This window comes from Podarcis muralis, chromosome 12 (genome assembly GCF_964188315.1).
Source record: "Podarcis muralis chromosome 12, rPodMur119.hap1.1, whole genome shotgun sequence".
In the NCBI taxonomy this organism is placed as follows: Eukaryota; Metazoa; Chordata; class Lepidosauria; order Squamata; family Lacertidae; genus Podarcis; species Podarcis muralis.
The window spans coordinates 47836709-47851420 of NC_135666.1; the positions used below are offsets into that span (position 1 = coordinate 47836709).

General features: G+C 44.8%; 1 protein-coding gene across 1 annotated transcript; it reads left to right on the forward strand.

The window, feature by feature from the left end:
* The first annotated feature begins 4156 nt into the window (after positions 1-4156).
* LOC114607756 (zona pellucida sperm-binding protein 3-like) lies at positions 4157-14076 on the forward strand. Its single transcript, XM_077916353.1, has 11 exons — positions 4157-4546; positions 6095-6213; positions 6292-6395; positions 6496-6676; positions 7431-7551; positions 7833-7924; positions 8000-8142; positions 9146-9268; positions 11144-11260; positions 12377-12493; positions 12597-14076. Exons 1-11 carry the CDS (start codon positions 4157-4159, stop codon positions 12686-12688), a joined length of 1599 nt encoding a protein of 532 aa, XP_077772479.1. The 3' UTR covers positions 12689-14076.
* Positions 14077-14712: the final 636 nt, after the last annotated feature.

Genomic DNA, 14712 nt, shown 5'->3' on the forward strand with positions numbered 1-14712 from the left:
GACCTGTGTTTTGTGTGCCAGTAGTGATTTAGTCATGCTGGCCACATGACCCGGAAAAGCGAGATGAGCACTGTACCCCATAGTCACCTTTGACTGGACTTAACCATCCAGGGATCCTTTGCCTTAACTACATAAACAAAAGGAAAAGGTGTTTCCTTCCTCTAGAGTTCTCAAACAGTAGGCATGTACATATTGCAATGTGTACATTTAGTGGTGCAGCAATAAAACTGCTAGGACATTTGCAAAGTGAAGTATGTTTTCAAATTGGATGGGGGACCATGTCGTGTTGAAATTCCTGCATTGCACAGGGTCCCTTCCAATTCTATGTAGTGGGTAAATCAGTTAAAGGGCAGTAGCAGTTAACTATTTTCAAATATCCAGTTGGTCATCAAATCATATTGCGCTCTGTTAATACCTTCTTGACTTCTTCTGACTTCATAAGTATTGAAATGTTCAAGGATTTGCCACCGTTTTTCCATTTATGGAAACTGAAGGAAAAGTTTGTATACTTCTGGGCTCACATACCTCTGGATTATTCGAAACCCAGAAATGTACCCTATGAAAAAACAATTGGAATTCATATGGTTACCTGTGGGCTTTTCATAATTAACCAGGGTACTTAATGGAGGATAAGAAAACCCATTTCGGCCATAATGAATGACCCCAAACAAAGCATGCAGAACAAATACTGTCTATATAGCAAATGGATGTTCCAAAACATCCAAAATGATGAAAAAGCAACTTAATCACTAGAGGTCACTCTATTCCTTCAAATCTCAGAAATAATCAACCAAGAATATTTCCACACTACTTCACTCTAGAATTTCACACACACACACACACACACACACACACACACACACACACTTTTATGGGGAACTTACATGACATCATCAAATCTTTGTTCTCTGCCCCCCCCCCCGCCCGTACTTCTATGTTCTCTTTTGAATGCTCCCAAAAGCTGACAGGACAGGGTGGGCTGGATCTCTGCAGGTGTAGACCAGTCTGCCTTGGAAGGGGCATCATTTGGGCATGTGCACCTTAATCCAAACAAGTCAGTGAGGCTCCAGTTCAAATCTGAGGTGGAGCAGGCAACGACATCCCACCCTCCAACTCAAGGCCAAGTCGTTCCTGGCACCTGAGGCAGAAAATCCCAGAAAAAGCGAAGGGTCATCATAGCACAGCAGGAGAGCAGCTATGATGTCCTCAGAATCTTAGAGAAAGGCTGTGAATGTCACTTCTTAGGAACCCTGCATAGCCGCTTCCAGTTAGCATAGACAATACCCAGCTTGAGGAACCAACAGCCTGACTCACTATGAACCAGCTTTCTACGTAAGTGTGTTTCCTCTTCCCTGGTAGTAAAAAGCACAGCAATAATAAATTAAATCGCTAACGGTTTGTTGCCCATTCGTAAAACTGCCTCCCTCTGCCTAATTAAAGGACAGACTCTGTAGCCCTTAGCCATCCACTGCCACGTAGAAACATTTAATTTTTTTACTGCTATCTGACCTGCTGAGCTGAGGAATGTTGCTAAACTAACCCAGCTTTTTAGCACATCGTTTTCTGCTGTTATTTGTCTCTTGTGCTACAAGTTTTTGATATTTTAGGACTGGCAATTTGTTATGGTTAGTGAAGATCAGAAGGCCCTTAATGACATCCTTATTGGATGGTACCTCAGGTTAAGAACTTACCGTAATTCGTTCTGGAGGTCCGTACTGTTCTTAACCTGAGGTACCACTTTAGCTAATGGGGCCTCCCACTGCCGCCGCTACACAATTTCTGTTCCTATCCTGAAGCAAAGTTCTTAACCCAAGGTACTATTTCTGGGTTAGCAGAGTCTGTAACCTGAAGCGTCTGTAACCCGAGGTACCACTGTATTGCAATCTGTGGTGTGTGGTCAGTGGACTAGCGGGACTGGGCTGACCCCTAAACGTTCCTGGTAAATTAGAGGATTAAATCCTGGCACCTCCTTCCCAAAGGCTAGGAAGCTTATGCCCAATTTAGGGAGGGAGGCGTGATGCTCACTGCGATGTCGCAACGTCACAACATCACTCTCTCAAGCTGGCATCTCTGGCTGTGTTTCCTGACGAAAAATATCACAGCTGATTGCAATGCAGTTATTTCCCGAAACACACACACATACACAAAAAAAAAACACCACTGATTGCAGTGCAAGGGTCTGTCTCTGAAGAGCCTCCGGAAACTTCTACGAGGTCCTCAATCACGCCCCTCACAATGAACAAGCAGCACGCAGTCAGTGAGTACTAAACAACCTTTTTGCAGACGTGCAGTGCCAAGGGCCTTCTGGCAGTTCCCTCACTGCGAGAAAGCAAAGCTACAGGGAACCAGGCAGAGGGCCTTCTCGGTAGTGGCGCCCGCCCTGTGGAACGCCCTCCCATCAGATGTCAAAGAGATAAACAACTACCTGACATTTAGGAAACATCTGAAGGCAGCCCTCTTCAGGGAAGTTTTTAATGTGCGACATTTTTATGTATTTTTAATATTTGTTGGAAGCCGCCCAGAGTGGCAGGGGAAACCCAGCCAGATGGGTGGGGTACATATAATAAATTAACACTACATAACTGAAATAGGTGTCCCTGCCATATTGGCACCCCAGGCAGTTTCCTTGCTTGCTTTTATGGTTGGGTCAGCCCTGAGTACAGCCAGCCTGGTTTACTCATGTCCAGCTGGAGATGCCTTTATGCAAGTCTTCTGATCCCCAAGACAGACATTTGCCTCCTGCAGCTGCTGCTACTCCAGACAGGTTCCTGCTTAATTGTTCTAGAGACTATCTGGAAAGCCACCCTCTATACCTAAATAGCACCTCTTGAACAATCAGGAGGGGGAAATGCCAGAGAGTTAACTGGCCACAACTGCAGTAAGGTTTTAGTGGTGTGGTGGTACTTAGGCATGTTCTCTTCAAAATAAGTCCCAAAGTGTTAAAAGAGTCTGAGCAACAACTTCCATAGGAGTCGCCTGTTGCCTCACTGTGAGTGAGATTCAGTTGAATACCAGATAACATAGCTGTCAACTTACAGATTTGAAAATAAGGGACCAGCAGCCTCGAAAATAAGGGATCAGCAACCAAAATAAGGCATCAACAATTACTTTGATAAAATACATATTTTGTTGTGTGCAAATGGCTTTAGATACCTATTAGGTCCATAAATTACCATATAGCATATATTCAACACAAAAAAACAGCAACAATTTGTTGTTGACAAAACACAGCTGGACATAGAAAGGGCCCCATTACCTTCAGTAGCTTATTTAAGGGACGTCATCAATAAGGGACAGCAGCGGGACATGGCGCTGGGATAAGGGACTGTCCAGCCAAATAAGGGACGCCTGACAGGTATGCACATAATCTTGTTGCACTTAAAGACTTGCAAATTTATTGTGGCATAGGGGGCCATTCAACAGATGCATCTAGTGTTACCCTGAGTTGTATGTGTGTGAGTATCTATCTCTATCTATCTATCTACCTATACATACACATGGCTTTGGGGGAGACCCAGTGCTGGATTTATGTATAAGTTAAACAAGCTATAGCTTAGGGGCCCCCAAAAAAATGAAAGGGGAAAAACCTGGATGTACATTTCCAAAATATAAGATAAAAAAACAAAATAAAACCTACATATAGCAACAGTGGTTTGTGTTGTGTAGGCTCCTATGGTGTAAGTAATGGGCCCCGCCTGCTTCCTAAAACATCACTGGTTTGCTCATTTCTATATATAGGATGCCTACATTCTGCATGGAATGATTGCATGGCAACATGTGCAAATGGCTTTAGATACCTATTAGGTCCACAAATTACCATATAGCATATATTCAACACAAAAAACAGCAACAACTTCTTGTTGACAAAGGCCAGCTGGACACATAAAGGGCCCCATTACCTAAAACCAGCCAAGGGGAGAGCCTAAGTGCACAAAGGACTAGATCCTTACTTATTCAGATACTGTGGCCCAGGTGCAGCTGATTTCCTTGGAGTTCCCCGTTAAAAATGTCTTAACAGCAGGGGGTGGCAACAAGTGATGTTCTATAAACGAGGCTCATTACTTGCAATAGATAGCAAATGGGGAGAAGGTATAAAACGACTGCTGCTGGGTAGTTTTCTCTAGGGTGGTAGAAATTCAGAAATAACGTAAGCAGGATGTGGTACTCCAAAGGGTTTGGGTGCTTATTGTTGTGTTGCGTGATTGAGAGAGTGGCTTGTGCTACTATTGGGGCGTCTTCGAGGCACAAGCCAGTGACTGGGCAGCTGCAAAATGGCGCTAGCGAAGAATCTTCAAGGCAAGCTGATGTACCTTCTCCTACGCAGCCCTTGACTTTGTTACCCACTAGCTCTCTGCGGCCTGTTTGGGTGCAATGCCACGAAGACGAAATGGTGATAGCCGTTCACAGAGATCTGTTTGGGACCGGGCAGCTGATCCAAGCTGTTGATCTCCACTTAGGCCTGCAAGGCTGCCGATATACTTCTGCTGGTGTTTCTGACTTGGTTGTTTTTGAGGTGGGGCTTCAAGAATGCGGCATCAATCTACAGGTAATGTGAATACTTGTGTACAGATAAGATCCTTCTTATGTTTATATATATATGTATGTATGTATGTATGTATGTATGTGTGTATATATATATATATATATATATATATATATATATATATATGTATATGGGGTGTGTGTGTGTGTGTGTGTGCGCGTGTGTGTATGGGTGTATAAAATGTGGGTGTGGGTGGGTGTATATGTATATGGGTGTGTGTGTGTGTATACATATGTATGTATATATATTCCTATACAGTGGTACCTGGTACTCCGCTAATCCAGAAATAGTGCTTCAGGTTAAGAACTTTGCTTCAGGATGAGAACAGAAATCGTGCTCCGGCGGCACGGTGGCAGCGGGAGGCCCCATTAGCTAAAGTGGTGCTTCAGGTTAAGAACAGTTTCAGGTTAAGAACAGACCTCCGGAACGAATTAAGTACTTAACCTGAGGTACCACTGTATGTACTTACCTTGGAGTAAATCCTGTTGTAATCCTCTGTAAATCCTACTTTACAGAGTTATTCCTGTGGGAGTTTCTGCCTCAGGTGCCGAAATATCTCTCTCTTCCCAGCAGAAATAAAGTGTAGCAATAATAAATTACATTATAATTTGCTGCCCTTTTTATGATGCCCCAAACCTGAACAGCTGCCTTATTCTGCCTAATGAATAGGCTGTCCTGTCCTGGAAACAGCACTTTGGGGAGCAATTTGCAACTGAAAACTTGTGCTGGGCCCTGCAGGTGTGTCTTCTTTGAAAATTAGAAGTGATCACATGAAATGTGCTTGTTTGAATCCATTTTTAGGGATGGGGAAAATATATAAACTTGAGCTTATTTCAGTTTCTGTTTTTTCCAGTCCTAAGTTCAGTTCTCCACACACACATTTCCACATAAGTTTGTGGGTTGTTGTTTTTTAAGCTCTCACATTTTAATGTGAATTTTGCTTTGCATTTGTGCTGCAGTTTCCCCATAATGCAGTTTTGTGTCATTTTCACCAGTGTATGAATTTATGTGCATACTTCACACTAGTGCTTGCATTCTTATATGCGTTACTTGACTTTGGATTTGCATTGTGAAATTTGGAGAAGTGAAAGTTCCAAAGGACAACTCCGTTTCAGTTCACATATTGCTTGGCAAGCGTGGACTGGTTAGTTTCATCCTGAAATGCAAACTGATTCTAATTTCTCCTCCATCCCTGGCCAGGAATGTAGTTCCTCGAAAATGCAGCTCACCAAAGTTATGCAAAAATCAAAAACCAGCCCTTAATCATCTCTTGTGAAAATAGCCTGACCTTAGTTACGCTCACTCCACAACCACTTTGTTTTAATAGGTAACGGGCAATAACTCTGAACACTAAAAATACAGAATATTGAAACCTGCTGTGAAGTGAATTGTCTAAAGACTACAGGGTTGCTTTATTCAGGGAAGTTTTTAATGTATGACATGTTAGTGTACTTTTGGTCTTTGTGGAAGCCGCCCAGAGTGGCTGGGGAAACCCAGCCAGATGGGCGGGGTACAAATAATAAATTCTTCTTATTATTATTATTATTCCAGACAACAGCAGACTCCCTGTTCTACCACACAAGACTATACTATAACCCAAGCTCTGCAAGCAGCCCTGGAATTGTAAGAAACAGCTCAGTAGAGATTCCTATTGAGTGCCACTACCCGAGGTGAGCATCTTAGGCCACAGTTCAATAACCCACTTGCATGTCAACATCCATTGAGTTGTAATTTTTTTTTCTTTTTAGGGAAGATAAGGTGAGCAGCAATGGCACCAAGCCCACCGGGGTTCCTTTTACTTCGACAAAGTCTGTGGAAGGAGGGTTCCGCTTTTCCCTGCGTCTGATGACCGGTAAGGGAGATTCCAAACCCTGAAGAGGACAGTTTGTCAGATACTATTTTAAGTCTCCCTCCTCCTCTTCCTTTCCTTTGTTCGTTGTGGATGACTATAGATGACTGGAGTGCCGAGAGGGAGTCTACTCGATATTGGCTGGGAGACTATCTCCATATCCAAGCAGACGTCGAGAGGGAAGGAGACCATTTACCTCTCAGGCTATTGGTCGATAGCTGTGTGGCCAAACAGACGCCAGAGGAAGATGCCAGCTTACAATATGCAATTCTTGACTTCCATGGGTAAGATTGGGGGGGGGGCGGGAATTGAGCAAGAGACTGACTAGCTTTAGTGGAACCCGTGGAAAGGGACTGTTACATGTCACTCCAATTTCTGAGCAGTGTGAGACTCCAGGAGTTACAGTGATTGCTCCCTCTGGTGAAAAACAGCATTGGGATTTGGGGGGTAAATTCCTGTTAGGGACCCAATCCTCACTGGCAGTAGAGGATCTGTGTCTGCTTGCCCACCTTCAGAAGAGATGCACACAGAATCACTCCTGCCTATACCGACCTAGAATCAATTAAGGCCGCAATCCTAATGCAACTTACCTGGGAGTAAGTCCCTTTCAATGCAGGAGGACATGCCTTTGAGTGGTCATGGTGAGGATTGTGCTGTAAGGCTGCAGTTCTACACGCACCTCCTTGGAAGTACAGTGGTACCTCGGGTTACATGCGCTTCAGGTTACAGACTCCGCTAACCCAGAAATAGTGCCTCGGGTTAAGAACTTTGCTTCAGGATGAGAACAGAAATCGTGCTCCGGCGACGCGGCACCATTAGTGGTGCTTTAGGTTAAGAACAGTTTCAGGTTAAGTACGGACCTCCAGAACGAATTAAGTACTTAACCCGAGGTACCACTGTAAACACCCTGGGTTTGCTTCTGCGTAAACATACATGAGATCGGGTTGCACGTTTTAATGGGGCCCTCCATTCCCAAATAATTGCCACACTGGAATAACACTCAAGCGTTTTTTCTGACTGTACCATCTTTGGATCCAGATGCCTGGTCGACGGGAGAATTCCTGATGTGAAATCCGCCTTCAAAATCCCAAGACCGCGCCTGGAAACACTCCAGTTCACCATAGAAGCCTTCAGATTTTCTGGGGACATAAGGAACTTGGTGAGAGGACTCCTTCATCTCACTAGGTTCCAGGCCCAGCCCTACCATTGGGCAGAATAAAAGTGATGGCGAGGGTGTTGATGAGCAAGGCTGGGTGATCCACCCTGCACCTCCTTAAGAGTGCCTGCTGTCCTTAGTAAGATTCAGCTGGCCGTGCAGTCCACTTCTTTCCATGCAGGCCATATTTTGTCTTGCCCCTGGACAGCTGGCCCTGCTTACTTTTTCATTTACAGTGAGATGGTGGCATTCCCCACTCTGACCCTGTTTAATTTCCCTTCAAGATCTACATTGCTTGCCATCTGAGAGTCGTTGCGACCGACAAAGGACCAGATCCTCTAAATAAAGCTTGTTCGTTCAACAGCCAAAGAAGCCTGTAAGTATCGTAGTTTGCATTATGGGAAAGACAGGACTTTGAGGAGTACTAACATGACCTTTTTGTATGTATCAGTTGGCTACCAGTAGAAGGCTCCGAGGACATCTGCAACTGCTGTGAAACTGGGAACTGTGTATCATCTAAAGGATGGCCCAGCACAAACAACCCCAGCAATCGCCGTACATCAGAACAGAGGGAACAAGTGACTTCGGGGTCAGGTATGCTCTAAACCTGGGCAGTGGGGGAACCTGTGGTATTCCAGGTGGTGTTAGATTCTACCTGCCACGAACTCCTTCCAGTATAGCCAGGTATAAAAATGGGGGGTTGGGTCACATCCTACACCATGTTTATAAAGTACATACTTTCCCCCAAAGCATCCCAAGAACCATAGTTTGCTAATGGGGCAGGGGGTAAACTGTAGTTCCCAGGATTCTATGGGGGAAGCCTTGGGCTTAACACCAGTCCTGAAAGACGTACATTGGCTCCCAGTACGTTTAAAAGTGTTGGTGCTGACCTTTAAAGCCCCAAACAGCCTTGGCACAGTATACCTGAAGGAGCGTCTCCACCCCCATCGTTCTGCCCAGACACTGAGGTCCAGCTCCGAGGGCCTTCTGGTGGTTCCCTCACTGCAAGGTTACAGGGAACCAGGCAGAGGGCCTTCTCGGTAGTGGCACCATCTCTGTGGAACGCCCTTCCATCAGAAGACACGTGAAGGCAACCCTGTATAGGGAAGTTTTTAATGTTTGATATTTTATCGTGTTTTTAATATTCTGTTGGGAGCCGCCCAGAGTGACTGGGGAAACCCAGCCAGATGGGTGGGGTATAAAGAATAAATTATAATAAGTGCATAGTATGGATGTAACCTTGTACCCGGGCAATAACTGGCCTGCCACAGACTCCCGACCCCTGCTCTCAACTTACTCTATGGCAGTAGCTCAGCTACTGAGAACTGCAAACTACACACTAGCTGGATATTCTGGAACCTTCTGTATCTCTAAACTGAGTGGGAATGCTTGAATGTTGTCATAAGTGATGCTAAGAGCAATGCTATACATTTCCCATATTTCAAAGGTAAAAGCCGTGCGCACGGGGTTTCAAAAAAATGTACAGTATTGTTTTCCACATTGCACAGAAAGTTTGTGGGACCAGCTCTTGCCTTTAACACCGGGGATAAGCTTGCTTTAAGGCTCTAAAACAACTCGTTCTGTTATTCGCTTCTAGCTATCATTGGAATCTCGGAAGGGGAAGCTGAAGCAGACCTTCTGGTGGGACCTCTCTTAATCCTCGATTCTCCTTGGGACCTCCAGAGAGGGGAAGTGGAAAAAACAGACTTGGGGGCCCAAGGTAAGAAAGGAAATGGCTAAATCAAAGGCTTAGAATCATAGAATCATAGAATCATAGAGTTGGAAGAGACCACAAGGGCCATCGAGTCCAACCCCCTACCAAGCAGGAAACACCATCAGAGCACTCCTGACATATGGTTGTCAAGCCTCTTCTTTAAAGACCTCCAAAGACGGAGACTCCACCACACTCCTTGGCAGCAAATTCCACTGTCGAACAGCTCTTACTGTCAGGAAGTTCTTCCTAATGTTTAGGTGGAATCTTCTTTCCTGCAGTTTGGATCCATTGTTCCGTGTCCGCTTCTCTGGAGCAGCAGAAAACAACCTTTCTCCCTCCTCTATGTGACATCCTTTTATATATTTGAACATGGCTATCATATCACCCCTTAACCTCCTCTTCTCCAGGCTAAACATGCCCAGCTCCCTTAGCCGTTCCTCATAAGGCATCGTTTCCAGGCCTTTGACCATTTTGGTTGCCCTCCTCTGGACACGTTCCAGCTTGTGCTATGATAAAGTAGGGGTGGGGATCTGTGGCCCCCCGCCTAACTTCATGCAAATCCTGGAAGGGGACAAGAAGGGAAAAATTGCAAGGGAGGTGGTCAAAACAGATGAAACCATGGCTCCCTCTGCAACCATTCAGTTCAGACTTCTGGCAAGAATGATCAGTTCCTTCTCAGGCAACCTCCTAAGGAGGACTGAATGGAGAAGTGGAGGTGCAGAGAGAAATTGTGGGGCTGGCCCCACACACAACAGGTGTGCAGCCCCCCCCAACAGAGAAGAGGAGGTTCTCCATGACACCTGAGGTGTTGGTTTTCAGGACCCACCCTATTCTTGTGACTGCAACTTGTTTTAACTTTTTAAAATACTGAATTTTGAATTGTTGCCACACAAACACCCGGGACTTGCTGGTGAAAGGCAGGTAACAAATTTCATCACCCTCCTCGTCTTCATGTCTATGTGGCATTCCTAGAGAGCTTAAAGCCATTTACCAGTGGAAGCCTCTCATCTAAGCCTCGCGATAGGAAGAAATGATCAGTTTTCTTCAAGTTTTTGTGAAACATATTTACTTTGGAATTGGTGGAATGATCTTTCTTGAAGGAAGGGCTATTGATGACACATGGGCTGGAGGCTGGGAACTTGCTATTTGCATGGAATGTACTTGTCTAGAGGCTACAACATACAAAACCCTTGCTAGTTCTATGTTCTGGAGGATGGATGGCGGCTAACAGATTGAGGTTGAATCCTGACAAGACAGAAGTACTGTTTTGGGGGACAGGAAGCGGGCAGGTGTGGAGGACTCCCTGGTCCTGAATGGGGTAACTGTGCCCCTGAAGTCAGGACCTGGGAGTCATTCTGGACTCACAGCTGTCCATGGAGGCGCAGGTCAATTCTGTGTCCAGGGCAGCTGTACCAGCTCCATCTGGTACGCAGGCTGAGACCCTATCTGCCCGTGGACTGTCTCGCCAGAGTAGTACATGCTCTAGTTATCTCTCGCTTGGACTACTGCAATGCGCTCTATGTGGGGCTACCTTTGAAGGTGACCCGGAAACTACAACTAATCCCAAATGTGGCAGCTAGACTGGTGACTGGGAGCGGCCACCGAGACCATATAACACTGGTCTTGAAAGACCTACACTGGCTCCCAGTACGTTTCCAAGCACAATTCAAAGTGTTGGTGCTGACCTTTAAGGCCCTGAACAGCCTTGGTCCAGTATACCTGAAGGAGCATCTCCACCCCCATTGTTCTGCCCACACACTGAGGTCCAGTGCCAAGGGCCTTCTGGCGGTTCATGAGTACATAGGAAACTTATTAAATACTTAACTATACTGCTGGGCCAGAAAGTTCAGTTTATGTCTTGTTGTGATTCCTTTCTTAAAGGTGAATCTCATGTGATAGAAGCTGAGGCTGACTCTACAGTTGGACGTCAGTTTATCCTCAAGGCAGACGAAGGACTCGGATGGCTCCTGGATTCCGATAAGGCTGTGACAACAACTGGTAAGGTCCTTTTAGAGAGCCAGTGTAGTATAATGGTTAGAGAGATGGACTAAGACCTGGGAGAGCAGGGTTCGAATCCCCACCCAGCCTTTAAGCTCACTGGGTGACCTTGGGCCACAGTCACTCACCATCTCTTAGTCTAGTTGTGAGGATGAAATGAGGAGAACCATGTACATTACCTTGAGATCCTTGGAAGATAATAATGGTATATAAATGTAATAAAATAAATAGATGGCTTGATATAAGAGAATCCATAGATTCCCCCCAAAGGCTTTTGCCTCTCAGTAACTGTAGTCATGGCTTCTGCTCCACCTTTTGCAATTTTGCTCTAAGAAATCTGCTCCAATAATTACTACAGCTATAGTGATTTTCTTTCCTAAACCCATATAATGGGATCTTGGGAGGGAGGCTGTCTACCCAAATAAGTCCTGAGACCAGAATGGGATAGACAAGTGAAACCTGAAACAAAATGTTGCAGTGTGTAATGCTGCTATTTAGGATTCAAAAACCACCAGTCAGTCAACTCCGGAGGAAAAACAATCCTCATTTGACTGTTTTTTGGAGGGAATCCCTCTAAAGTTTGTGGGTGGGTGGTGCTGTTTTGGCTACATAAGGTCTGGCACTCACAGATTGGAAAGACAGTCGTACCTTGGATCCTGAACGCCTTGCGAGTCAAACGGTTTGGCTCCCGAGTGCCGCAAACCCGGAAGTGGGCGTTCCAGTTTATGAATCTTCTTTGGAACCCGAACGTCCGATGTAGCTTCTGATTGGCTGCAGGAGCTTCCTGCAGCCAATCGGAAGCCGCGCCTTGGTTTCCGAACATTTTGGAAGTCGAACGGACTTCCAGAACGGATTCCATTCGAGTTCCAAGGTACCACGGTAGAGAGGTGAAGATCAGAATTGTAATTGATGGCTAATTGTAGCTAACACAGAACAAATCAAGATGCAGTTAAAAGCAACAGGAACTGTAACTTCCTTCCTTCCTCCTTTTTAAAGCCCTGTAAGGCTTTTTTAAAAAGCAAAATGGCGGCTTTGCCTCTGAGCCTCCAAAGTTGCCGTTCTTGACAAACTCTTTGACAAGCCAATGCCTTAACGCGCCTATTCCCTTGACTGTAGATGATGCACCACACACCAAATCTGAAAACGTTGTTGTGGCCAAGCTAACCTCTGCTACAGATGAAAGCTTGCGTGAACTGGCACCCTCTGTGGAGATAACAAAGTTGTCCCTGCAAGGTAATGGACATAATGAATGCATGGCACCGTTTACTAAAGGGGTTGGGTAGCGAACCATGGGAGATGGAGCTCTTGGTTTTAATACTTCTTAAACTCCTTTTAGGCACTGCATCACAGAAGGGGACTGTCCTGGAACGAATCCAAACCACAGCAGCTGCAATCGTGGTGCTTGCCCTTTTGAGCTGCATCTTCTAGATACGTGGATAAATCCATTTGCTTGTATATTGAAAACGGAGGTTTTTTTCTTGCAGCCTGAAACTGTAGAGCTGGCAAGAATTGTTTATGTAATGTCTGCTGCACAAGCAAAGCTTGTGGCCAGGTGGTTCATCCTCTGAAAGGGCTTAAGCAAAATGGACTACTGAAATGAAAAATAAAATGCATGTGGTATTCACTGTTGTTTTCAATCGGCAAGTGATGCATAACAATATGCAATTGATATTGTTTTCCCCCCATTTACATTGAGGTAAGGTCTCCTTTGAATTGGATAGTGCAGAATAATAATTATCTACATCAGTTGCTTTACTCACAAAAGCAACTCTAAATAGCTATGATTTTATGTAAAATCTCATCACAGCGAGACTAATAACACAGCTTTTGCTGGAAACCGAACTGCAGCGGAACAGAAGCAGCGCAGCATGCAACTAATACAGGGAGAAATGGGAAATCAACGCCTTCATATATCCCTAGGCTAGCCCTTCAGCCGTAACACTCCATTGGCAGAGAAATTCTGCCTTCCAACAGAAGACTGCCCTCTCAAATCTTCTTGCAGCAGTTGAAAAGTCCTGTCATAGAAGAACCTCAAATTATTGAGGTTCTTTTAGAAAATGGCTCAGTGGTGTTAACAGCTGAAATGCATAGCCTCAAGCCTATATAGTAAAACAAAACAGACAATCTGAGAAGGTAAAGTATAATTTTCTGCTGTAACTTGCAATTAAAACTGGTATTACTTGGGTTTGAGTTACCTTAAGGGCTTGGTTGGTGATACAAATTCAACAAATGAAGATGTTTGAAGGCATATTTTCTCACATTTTCACCAGGGGTGGTGGCTAGCAAGTGGCCACATGTTCCCCTTTGCAGAGAACAGTCCTCGGTTTCCAACGTCTGCAGAGGGCAGTCCTCTATTTGAAATACTGGACACTCTGTGCTTGATATGCTAAATATATTGTGCATTGGCCAAATGTGACATGCAATGATAGCGGGAACATCTGTAAGCTAGATTGGAACATCTATCATCTGATCCTAGTTGTTGAGTCGGGGTGTATGTGTGTTTCTAATCTCCATCTTGCTCCTAATTAGCAGGAATTCTTTACAGTACTCATGTTTTTAAGTGGAAATATTGTTTTATGCCTCAAGACTAGGAGTACTACCCTACCTTTGGCGAAAAAGCATGCCAGCTTTTCAATTATGAGGGGAAGTCATGTGCTTGGCACAACCTTGTTTAACAGCTATTTAACAGGCCGCTGTGTGTCAAAGGAAGCAGAGCTAAAATCATTTCATTTGAACTTAGACCTTTGGCAAGCTCTCTTTAGTTTGTTTAGTGTCTAACCAGAAGAGCCGGTATTTTGCCATTTGTATGCCGGCAGCTGAAGTCAAGAGCTTTTGGTCTTTGTCTGCTGAGTCATCATTCGGAGTCCCTGTAACATCTTGCTTTCATAGCTTTAAACCAACAGCAGCAAACTGCTCACAATGATTGCATAAGGGGGGGGGGGGGGACATACAGTGACAGCTCAGAGCTGACTTTAAAACCTCCCTCTTCAGCCTGACCAGAAAAAGAGAAACATTTAAAAGGACCCTGTTTATTATTCAAAAGAAAGCTCCTGTTGAAATAGTCCTCAGAGCAGTATAGCTGTAGAATACAAATAAAGTTCCATTCAGTTTTCTTATCTCTTTTGTAGAGGTGAGATGTTAATGACCTGTTTTAAAATTTCAGTTATTTGACCAAGCCCTTGTAGGCCTTTAACCATTTATGCTAGGTGAATACAGTGGTACCTTGGGTTACATACGCTTCAGGTTACATACGCTTCAGGTTACAGACTCCACTAACCCAGAAATAGTGCTTCAGGTTAAGAACTTTGCTTCAGGATGAGAACAGAAATCGTGCTCCGACGGCGCAGCAGCAGCAGGAGGCCCCATTAGCTAAAGTGGTACCTCAGGATAAGAACAGTTTCAGGTTAAGAACGGACCTCCAGAACAAATTAAGTACTTAACCCGAGGTACCA

What these genes read in the sequence shown, in the direction of transcription:
- LOC114607756 (XM_077916353.1), top strand. Translation starts at nt 4,157, where the DNA reads ATGTGGTACTCCAAAGGGTTTGGGTGCTTATTGTTGTGTTGCGTGATT. An exon ending in TTCCCTGCGTCTGATGACCG is followed by an intron (nt 6,396 to 6,495) that starts GTAAGGGAGATT and finishes GGATGACTATAG; the next exon opens with ATGACTGGAGTGCCGAGAGG. An exon ending in ACAAGTGACTTCGGGGTCAG is followed by an intron (nt 8,143 to 9,145) that starts GTATGCTCTAAA and finishes ATTCGCTTCTAG; the next exon opens with CTATCATTGGAATCTCGGAA.